This window comes from Salvia hispanica, chromosome 5 (assembly GCF_029641045.1).
Source record: "Salvia hispanica isolate PSC_SH4W2 chromosome 5, Shi_PSC_v1, whole genome shotgun sequence".
NCBI lineage: Eukaryota > Viridiplantae > Streptophyta > Magnoliopsida > Lamiales > Lamiaceae > Salvia > Salvia hispanica.
In genome coordinates this window covers 3635820-3646915 of record NC_142696.1, presented here as the reverse complement: position 1 = coordinate 3646915, position 11096 = coordinate 3635820, and the positions used below count along the sequence as shown (strand labels likewise).

Here is an 11096-nt window from a genome sequence, read left to right as displayed (position 1 = left end):
AGTGTTGGAGACTAAATTCAAACTCAACAAGGTCTAGCAAAAGAATAATTCTTGCAACGGACTAGCATTAACAATATTTGGACAAAAATGTAAAGTCACTTCAATATCAAATTTTGAACAATCAGTATATACTCCGTCTTTTGTGTATCATCTGATTATTTGAAAATGTACAATAAAGGCTAGCTATCCAACGACGGTGAAAATTTTACAAAAACTTGCTTATACTCACCTTCAAGATCATTTTTTTTAATACACTTGAATTAAATTAACCTCTATCAGCAACAACATCATACGTTTTCCCTCTTCCCTTGCAATATCTGAATCAACATCTTGGCATTCAACAATCCTACACACGTCTCAAACAAGCTTCAATACCCATCTTCTCACTATAACAGCACAAGGAACTCAACGTTAGCAACGCAAACTGCACGCCCCTCGAACTCCCATTCCTCACAATCCCTAACAAAACATCCAAAACCCCAGCATTTCATCCCGCGCAAGCTTGCATTTTGCGAGCAGGCCGAGGACCTCCACAGCCAAAGCGGCGTTTTGGATCAAAATTGGCACCCCGAATTGCTCGGGCCCGGTTACAGCGTGAACAATGCGGTGGCGGCCTCCTTTCTCTCTCTTGAGCTGCCCATCCGCACGAGGGAAACCAAACCCGGAATCGCATCCGGGTAGGACCCGATCGTGACCCTGTTGACTTCGAGCACGGCGAGAGAGAGGGGTTTGGGTGTAAAGATTGTGACTAGAGTTTATATTTATAAGATTAAGATTAATACTTCCTCTATCTAGTCATTCAGAATTTATATGAATTTTAAATTAAATTTAAGGAGAATAAAAAAATTAATTAAAATTATATAAATGGTGAGACCAATAAATGATTAAATAGAAGAAAAAAGGAGAAAAAGATTGTGGTATGGACTATTTCTTTTATGGACTATTTGTTTTGATAGATGAAGAAAAAATAATTATTTTTATGGAATGGAGGATTATATGACCAAAGGCAAAGATTAATATGTGGAGCTCCCCTCGACAAATATTGAGAAATTTTCATTTTGTAATATACTCCTTCGGTTTTGGTGTTCTAGTTTTTTATTTTAGTTGGTTCCTTATTAATTATCCTATTTTAATTTACGACTCTTGATAGTAGATTATATATTTCATTAATTTATTTTACTTCTATTTTATTATAATCATAATATATAAAAATAGGATTTGCAAATCTTTAATTATTTTTACACACTCTATAACTTTATATTTTTTCAAATCTGAACCAAAGTCAAAGTGGACCCATATTGAATGACAAAAGGAGTAAATTTTTGTTAAGTTATAATCAATCATATAGTTGATGCAAATTAAATTTTACTACTATAATTTTTAATTGTACTAAAAGCAAGTTAAAATTGAAAATTGTCAAATTTGTATGTAGTTTACGAATTATCAATCTCAATCCAGCTTCCATGCTATAAGTTGCAAATTGTTGTAACTTATGAAATGGAACCACCAATTTCAAATAAAAAGCCTTAAAATTCTAATCTTAATAGTGCCAAATTAAGGAAAAAAAGACCTGCAAAATTAATTAAAATAATGAAAACGAGATTGTTTTAAATATAGATAAATGATACATTTTGAGAAATCGATTTGCCATATCGGAAAATCTGACTTCCACATAACCACAAATTACATAAGAAAAAGTAGTCTCGACAATTACACAGCATTATAATTATGATTTAATTCGTGAGATTTAAAAATTATGGGATAACAAAAATTCAACTAATTTTCCCAATATTTTAATATATTTCCGCATAAGATACATATAATAATCTCCATAATCTATATTATATCATTATTGTAAATTGTTACATGTTTGTATTTTCCCTCAAGATACAAATAATATCTCCATTAGCTAGATTGTATATTAATGAGGGAGTCATAGTTTGGTTTTAGCCCGTTAGATTTTTCAAAGGCGTACTAGGTTAGTTCAAATGAAGTACTATTCAAAAATGATCCAATAAAACATAACTAAAATTATATTGTAATAAAATGAAAAATATTGATTTCTATAATTAGATTTGATTTCTCTAATGTAAGTCTGTAATGGCGAAACTAAAAATTATAGATCGGCAAAATTTAGGTGATAATAAGATAATCGGTGTAGTGGATTTTTCTTATGCTATCTTCAGTTATTTACACCAAAATCAACTTGATTTTTTATAAAATATTAAAAAATAAAAATTTTCAAATTATTTATATCAAATTTAAATTTTAAAAAATTAGTATTTCTTCTTTACTTATTTTTTTGGTTTGATTTATGTGAATCAATTGATGCGTGAAACAATAACTTTGTTGATTCACTTACCGATCAAATTTTAATAACATTAAATTAAACAAACCTAATTTAAACTAGAAGTTGTCAAACCAGCTGACTTGTAACAACTCAAGCAAACAAATGTTTATTATAACTAATAATTCTTTTAAATGATGGTGTATGAACCCACACCATTAAGAATTTGAAAATGTAAGATTTCGTCCTTTTTTATATAGTCCAATAATTATTGAATAATCAATTGTAACATATGTCACTTTTATTTATATTTTGTGTGATCATTATCTACTCATTTCCATAATTATTGAATAATCAATGTAACATCTGTCAGGATTTTACAAGAAACACATAAAAGGTTAGATATATTACTGACTAACCAATTGAAAGAATAATTTATTTATTTTCCTAATCTCATTTTTAATTAATTGCATATTATAGTACATAAATTACAAATCTATATCTGAACGACGCCCCTCCCATAAAAAGAATCTATCGACCATGGAGCAATGTAACAGTAATTTCATTGGAAGTGTTAGGCATTTTCCCGGTAGAGGAGGAATCAGTGTCGAACATTGTTCGTTGCGTGTAGAAACCTGGTTGTTTAGGTTGATCTAATATTGGATGCTCACTGTCCAACATTACAACAACGTTTGACATTGTAGGTCTGTCTTCGGGCCTTTGTTGCACGCATAGTAACCCAACTTGGATACATCTTATCACTGCCAAAGATTCTCTATTTAGAATGGATGCATCCACAAAATCTCTAGGATTCCCCTCTGTCCATAATTTCCATGCCTGAATGATATAATATTGAAATGAAAAATGAATATTTTTGATAAGGTCAAATAGAATATGAAGGAGTAAGTTTTGTAACTAACATGTCCTAAGAGATTGAGGTCGTGATCGGGATGATAGAATCCTCTGTTTTTCTTGCCACTTACTATCTCTAACACCAACACTCCAAAGCTGAAGACGTCCGACTTCACTGAGAAGAAGCCGTCTACTGCATATTCCGGGGCCATGTACCCGCTACATTTGAAACAACATTGTGGTTATTTTTATTATTATTAGCTAGCTATCCCAATTGAAGAGTGTAGAACAAAAGATGCTTACTATGTACCCATGACTCTCTTCGTATTTTCTTGGTATTGATCGGCCCCTAACATTCTTGCCAGCCCAAAGTCTGAAATTTTGGGATTCATTTCATTGTCTAGGAGTATATTGCTTGCTTTTAGATCCCTATGAATTATTCGTAATCTTGAATCGCGATGGAGATACAAAAGTCCGCGGGCAATGCCTACTATTATATCATAACGCGTCCGCCACTCTAGAGATGTATCTTTTGTTTGATCTAGAAAGATTGTAAACAGAAGCGATAGGATTCATGAGTTGAAATGAAAGAGAGACAAACAGTGTAAAGAGTAAAGAGACTAACCAAATATGAAGAGGTCCAAACTCTTGTTGGGCATGTACTCGTAAACCAGCATTCTCTCATTTTGATGAATGCAACATCCCAAAAGCCTAACCAAGTTCCTGTGTTGTAGTTTAGCAATCAAGATTACCTCGTTCTTGAATTCATGGAGGCCTTGTCCAGAATCTTGAGAGAGTCTCTTAACTGCTATCTCTTTGCCATTTGATAGGATGCCCTTTGTAAGATGATCATGAATAGTTTCTATTATTTTATAGAAAAAATTATAAATGCTCTAGTTGAATATTACAAACTAAGATCTATTAAAGTACCTTGTAAACAGGGCCAAAACCACCTTCCCCAATCTTATTTGAGAAGGAGAACTCATTTGTGGCAGTTGATATGGTAAGAAAGTCAATCATTGGTAAAGCCACATCTTCATCACTTATTCTTGCATTCTCATTTTGGTTTGGAAAATCATGTTGTTGCTCTGCCATATCTGGAACCAATCATGTTATTACAAGAAATATGCAGTATTCAACTGATATATTGTTTGCAAATTGAGATGAATAATTTAATTTAAACCTGCATTCACGATATGAAACTAGAGTTATAAAATTAACTAAAGATGCATTTGGTACCATGATATTGAGGGTTTCAAATTTAGAGTTGAACTATTCAATTCTAAATCTATTGTTTGATAACATAAAAATATTTAAATTACAAATATATATTATACACATATGACTGTTTGAATTTCAAATCCTAAATATTTAAAATTTTGATACAGATCAAATTGAGTACCTCTCAAACACATATTGCATAAACACTATACGCGTGTACATGCACATTGTACATGCACCACACAACAGACAGAAACAATGCACAACAAAATATGGACACACAACTTCAAATTCTATGCCAAATCTTGGTTATTTTTTACTTATAAATAAAATTTTGAAATTTAAAATGCATTTTTATAAGTATTAGTCAATTAATTTTATCAATAAAAAAATACAGAATTAAAATAAAAAATATCTTTAAACACACTCTTGATTAAATCAGAATGATGGGTTTCACTTTTAGATTCCCGGATTAAGAATATTAGCCATTAGGTCATTTGCAAGGGTAAGATGGCAATTATGTTCGTTTCGTGCCAAGAATAATTATAAACTAGTATTAACCAGTCATAATGAAAAAGTCGTTATGGTTGACTTATATGAAAATTCTTCAAATTATGATCGTGAAGCTTGACCTACTCACGTTTAATTTCTATAAACATGAAAAATTGCGAAATGCTTGCTAATTATTAACCTGCTTTCTTCTTAGCAACCCGCTTACGGATAACCAACCAGATGACGAGGGTCAACACCACTACGAATGCAGCCGCCATTACTGATACAATCACAGCTACTCTCTTCGATTTTTTCGAGCCTTTTCATAGCATGACAAGAAGAATTAAGGAAGTAAGTATCACACTGCAAATCAAACATAAATATGTACAAACAAGCAAAGTTTAAAATGCTTAAATTAAAAGTTACCTAGTTCAGAGAGAGGCATTTTGACAAAGAGTTCTTGCCCACCCTCTTCATACACTCTGATATCCATCAACTCCCCGGACCAAACCACACACCCGGTCGCTTCTGTCCGAGCATAAGCCACACACGAACAGTCCCTCAAACACGCTGCCTCGCACTCCTTCTCGTTCCTCGCACTCGCATCCACTAAGCTTGCGGACGTGTCCGGCACTTTCACGCTCGAAAACCTCCTGAAACCCGCACCCGTGCTACAGTTCAGCGGAGTCCTCCTGCTGCACCCGCCCGACCAATCAAACCGCGCCCACTCCTCCCCAACCCGAGGAACGAACCCGGCCAGGCAATCACATATCGGTGCCCTCCCAAATTCGCAGATGCCGAAGCTACCACACCTGTCATAATCATCGCAGGTGTCGGATATCAATGTGGCGATGTTGATCCAATCGTTGCTCGGCTCGCTCCACCGGAAGTGCGTCAGAGCCCCGGACTCGCTCACCACAAGCCTCGAAACGACGGAGTCGTCGGCGTTTTCGAATGAGTAATAAACGTCGGTAGAATTGAAGATGAAAATTGGGTTGAAGACCGAGTTCCCCTGGAGAGCAGGGGCGCCGCCGAAACGGACGCCGTCCCAAGGGCCGCTTCTGAATCTGATGGTCGATCCCTGCCGTAGGATTATCGAAGGCAGACCCCTGGGATTCATCCTGTACGTGTATTCGCCTGGAGAAGGATCATCCATGCTCTTCCATGACGTCAGATACAGTTCTTGATTGCTTCTCAGATCCCACCCGAGTCTCATGCCGGGAATCAGAGTGTTACAAGGATAGTCGAAACTCTGCCACGAATAACTTCCGTTGCTGCTTCCTTCGCGGTCGAGTACGAGGTTTCCGTTGTCTAGAAGTCTCAAAACAGGGTTGCTGGTGCTGGAAGTGGAGTTTGCGGACCAAAGCATAGATGACTGGTTGCTGGTGATGACGATGTTTCCGGCCGGCGTGACAGAGAGTGCGCCTGATGAATCTGAAATAGGGCTGTTCTTGTTGGCGACCCAAACTACTGTTTGAATTGTGACTTTGTTGAACCAGATTCCGATGTATCGGTTGGTGGAGTTCCGGGGGCTGAAGAATCCAAGCACGAAGTTTCCATTGGGAGAAACGAGACTTGTGTTGTTATCGAGGAGGGTCTGATTCGGCGCTAAGGAATCGACGGCGATGGAGGCTTTGAAGAGGAGAACGAGGAAGGAGACTGTATGAAACAGAGTAGTGTCATGTTTCATCGTCTCGGCGGGAAAATACCGGCGCCAGCCGCAGTGTGTCGATGTGAAAGGGAACTTTCAACTTTGAAATTGTAGATATTATAACGTCGAAAGAATGAATAAATATCAGAAGACAAGTATTAAACATAAATGTTGTTAAGTGCTGAGCCACACAAAATGCCGACTATGGAGACTTTGTCAATTTCAAACTATATCAGCTGTCTAGTTTATAAATTTTTGTTAGGACTTTCCGAGGGAAATCTGAGATATTTAATGTACATGTTACATTGGTCAAAATGCTTAATCTCCTATGATGTAACAAGTACTATCTTTTTTATTCAATCATTAATCAATCCAAAAAAAATTGCATGTGCTGTAGTTGCTTCAATTTCAATGATGTAGTACATCTTACTGATCAAAGGGGACAAACAGAGAAAAAAAGCATTGCAAATCTAATGTATTGTTTTCCCAAAATGATGATTCTTTTTGAATGAGGGCCTAAAACTAGAAAGCAAGAACATTTAGTATACTAGATTTGAGAACGATTTACAGTAAAATGAGAAATCTTGGCAAAACTAATCCTACCTGTATGAGCAAAATTCAAGTTATGGATGTTGAAGAGAGACATGAAATTGTAGGTTAAAATGAGGAGGAGCAGTTAGTGAATGACTATCGACCATCAAGCATGGTAACGGTAACTTGGTTGACTGTGCATGATTCTTCGTCCATTCTCGTTTCAGTAGGGCGCCTTCCCAGGCAGTATCCTGGATGAGTAGGCTGTTGCATAGACACGAAATCTCTGCTTAACATGAGCACAACGTTGGACATATTGGGCCTGTCTTCGGCCTGCTCCTGCACGCACAATAATCCCACTTGTATGCATCTCAGTACTTCACCTGCCACATATTCTTCACCTGCCGCTGAGTCCACCAGCTCCAGCGCCCTCCCTTCCCTGTATAATTTCCACGCCTGCACAATTCCATATATGCATCACATTATATTACACTACTAGATGAATTGTCTTCCTTGTACTTACATACGCAAGAAGATTGAGATGGTTATTTGTTTGATAGAATCCTCTGTTCTTCGTCCCGCTCACTATCTCCAGAACCAGAACCCCGAAGCTGAAAACATCGGATTTTATGGAGAAGAGGCCGTCCATTGCATATTCTGGTGACATGTAGCCGCTGCAAACATGCATGGTGGATTATTAACTAAAACTCGGAGATGAAAAACTCGATCTATATAGTGTTCGTGAGAGAATCTTACTATGTTCCAACAACTTTCTTTGTGTTGGCTTCAGTTTGATCTCCTCCAAAGATTCTTGCCATGCCAAAATCCGATATCTTAGGCTCCATATCTTTATCAAGGAGAATGTTACTGGCCTTGAGATCCCTGTGGATGATTCTGAATCTTGAATCTTGGTGCAGATAGAGGAGGCCTCGTGCGATCCCATTTATGATCTTGAAACGCGTTTGCCAGTTGAGCATTGAGCTTTTGTTTTTCTCTGCCAGAAACAAAGCTAATCAGTAAGTACCAAAATGCATCATCCATTTAGGTAGGAGACGAGGAGTTACTGAAGATAATTGAATCGAGGCTCTTATTTTCCATGTACTCATACACCAGCATCTTCTCCTCCATCTCACCGCAGCATCCGAGTAGACGAACAAGATTTCTATGCTGAAGTCTAGCTATCAGCTTCATTTCATTCTTGAACTCATCTACTCCCTGAACAGAAGTCTTGGACAGCCGCTTCACAGCTATTTCCTGACCTTCTGCTAGCACACCCTGATCATGCACAAGTTCAATATTCACCTCTATTTTGGATATGATATTGTGAATTTATTAATACTTCACCTTGTAAACAATGCCAAAACCACCTTGGCCTAGTTTATTCTCATCAGTGAACTTGTTGGTCGCAATGAATAATGTAGTGATGTCGAACAGAGGCAGCTCTATGTCATCTACTGCTGTTTCGCCCGACTGGTCTCGTTTGCTTGGAATTGTTGGTGCATTCAACAGATGGTCTTCTTGGCTTCTTTCCCTTGATCCTGTTTTCGGTAAGGAAAAGATAGGCAGAATCAAGTTTACTTACATATGCAACATGTAACTGCAACATCAGACACAAACATTTCTTTACTAGTACCTCTACGCACTACTATATTTACAGTCTCTGATTTCCGTTTCTTCGATACAAGGAAAATAGCGAGCCCAAGGAGCAGTGCGGCGCTTCCAACAACAATCCCAGCAATCATGATGGTTTGTCTAGTCTTGTTAGAGTCATCTCCACCTCCTGAAGCTGCTGGTGCTACTAAAAACCAACAAATTAACATCTCAGCTAATCACAGCACTTAATTAGTTAGCATCACACCACGAATGACCCAACGTCTAGAATCTTCATTTAAACAACCAATTGTATAAAATGAGATATATTCTCCTCTGAGTAAAAACAAGAGCTAGGAAAAAGTTAAACGTAATCTCCATCTAATAAAAGTAAAGAAAATAAAAGCTTAGCAGTTCAGAAAGTGAGGTCTTAATTCCACCCAAAAATTGATTATGTGGAGTACTTAATTCCCCCACAAAATATAGTAAAAAACAAAAAAATCTCAGCCTTCTCTGTCTTTGTCATCATCTATAAAACATGTGCAGTTGACTTTGCATCCTGTCATTGTTTGCTTAAAATCATTTCAAATTTTTTAAACAGAATCATTTACTCCATTTATTAAAAAGGACTTGTCAACATTTCACAAAACAGTGTTCAAAATAATTCAGACAAACACATAATCAAAGTAGACGAAGAATAATTTCATCTAAGTACTTGGCCACCAAACATTAACCAAAACGATTACGACGTGCACTAAAGTCTATTTTTTCAAATAATTACCGCCACCAAGTAAATATTTTTTCAGAAAAGGTAAATAAATGATGGGAAATTAACACACCTAATTCCGCCGCCGGCACCCGGTAATAGAAATCCTGCCCTCCGCCTTCCGACGCGGCGTACACCCTCATATCGTAGAGATCCTCCCCCCAAACAACGCATCCGCTCCCGTCGCTGATATTCGCGCTCGAATAACCCCGGCACGAACAGTTCCTCCGGCACATTTCCCGGCACTGATCCAAATTCATCTCCGCATACACATCCGCCGCCCCGCTCTCCGGCAGCTTCACGCTGCTCATCGCTAAGAAATCGTCCGTCCCGCAGTCCAATTCAACAACGCGCACGCAGCCATCCGATCCATCCCGGAGACTCCACGCCTGCGGATCCTTCGGCTCGAACGCTCTCATGCACTTGCAAACCGGCGAAGCATTCGCGTCGCAGATTCCGTAAACCCCACACTCTCTGTACACGTCGCATTGGTCCTTGGGAGCGTACCAGAAAAGATTCCAGACTCCGCTCGACGGAATCCAGATGAATCGCTGCAGCGCCCCCGAGTGCTTCACCACCAATCTCGAATGCATCGAGCCGTTGAGCAGATTGAAAGAATATGAAACTTGATATGGATTCCTGACAAAGAGAAACGACAGGAGCGGGCTGGTCGGCCTCATTTCCGGGACGCCGCTGAATCTGAGGCCGTTCCACGCGCCGCTCCGGTAATAAGTCCTGTCTCTGTTCGACAAATGTATTTCCGGATAGCCGGAGATGTCGAGCTTGAAACTGTACTCTCCCGTGGACGGATCGTCGGCGGATTTCCACGACGTTATGTATCGATTCAGCCCTGTTTTGGAGTCCCACCCGAGCTTCATCCCCGGCAGCAACGTGTCCGTTGGATAGTCGAAGCTCTGCCACAGGTAATTATCCGGGTCGTCGTCGTCTTCTTCGCGGAGGACAAAGTTGCCGTTATCCAGCAGCTCGGCGACTCTGCTGCCGCCGCTGGAGGTGGCGGAGAGGTGCGGCGCCGACCACAGGGATGCTCCGGAATGGTCTTGTAAAGTGAGGCGGCCGTCGTCGGGGGTGATTTTGAGGATCCCGGAGGAGTTTGAGAGAGGGGAGTCTCGGTTGGCGACCCAGACGACGACTCTTTCTTGGATGTTCTTGTACCAGATGCCGACGTACCAGGTGTTGGATGCGCCGGGGAAGAAGCCCAGCTCGAATTCGGCGGCGGCGGAGACTAGGGTGTTGTTTTGAGCGAGGGGTTTTGTGGGGGTGATGAGATCGGTTGAAGCGGTGAGCAGAGGGATCAAAGTCAATGTGATGAGGAAACACCAGAGGTGATGGCGCTGCTCCGCCGCGTTTCTCATATTTCAGACCGGTCGACCATTTCCCATATGGTGATTTGGGATTGGTTTGGGGATGAATTTCGAGGAGAGGTGAAAATCTTCTTAATTCGGTGTTATATTCTATTTTTAACACCTCATTTACAAGTATTACACTTTATAATTTATATAATCCCTCTAAATGCCATTGATACCAATTTCCTTTTCCTTCTTCCTGTTAAATAACTAAGAAGATTATACAGAATAATATAGAAGATTATGGAGAATATTATATTTTGTAGAATAAGTCCCGTTAAAAATGAAACGTTTTCCTTTTTGGTTTGTCCCATTAAAAATGAAACGTTTCCTAAAATGGAA

General features: G+C 38.9%; 2 protein-coding genes across 5 annotated transcripts; both read right to left on the bottom strand.

Annotated features, from left to right (window-relative positions):
* Positions 1-2702: 2702 nt before the first annotated feature.
* LOC125190501 (G-type lectin S-receptor-like serine/threonine-protein kinase At4g27290) lies at positions 2703-6850 on the bottom strand. 2 transcript variants are annotated; one of them, XM_048087823.2, is made up of 7 exons: positions 5279-6850; positions 5052-5171; positions 4070-4236; positions 3765-3975; positions 3443-3680; positions 3208-3358; positions 2703-3124 (listed from the first exon to the last, which is right to left on the bottom strand). In XM_048087823.2, exons 1-7 carry the CDS (start codon positions 6540-6542, stop codon positions 2819-2821), a joined length of 2457 nt encoding a protein of 818 aa, XP_047943780.1. In that variant the 5' UTR covers positions 6543-6850; the 3' UTR covers positions 2703-2818. The 2 variants fall into 2 exon arrangements, 1 of the variants encoding a protein (XP_047943780.1); XR_007170930.2 differs by having other exon boundaries at positions 2985-3124; positions 3450-3680.
* Positions 6851-6954: 104 nt separating this feature from the next.
* Positions 6955-10863, bottom strand: LOC125187153 (receptor-like serine/threonine-protein kinase SD1-6). 3 transcript variants are annotated; one of them, XM_048083685.2, is made up of 7 exons: positions 9464-10863; positions 8668-8829; positions 8379-8572; positions 8099-8309; positions 7791-8028; positions 7558-7708; positions 6955-7490 (listed from the first exon to the last, which is right to left on the bottom strand). In XM_048083685.2, exons 1-7 carry the CDS (start codon positions 10761-10763, stop codon positions 7191-7193), a joined length of 2556 nt encoding a protein of 851 aa, XP_047939642.1. In that variant the 5' UTR covers positions 10764-10863; the 3' UTR covers positions 6955-7190. The 3 variants fall into 3 exon arrangements, with proteins under 3 accessions (XP_047939642.1, XP_047939641.1, XP_047939643.1); XM_048083684.2 differs by having other exon boundaries at positions 8668-8832; positions 9464-10862; XM_048083686.2 differs by lacking the exons at positions 8379-8572; positions 8668-8829; positions 9464-10863 and having other exon boundaries at positions 8143-8279.
* Positions 10864-11096: the final 233 nt, after the last annotated feature.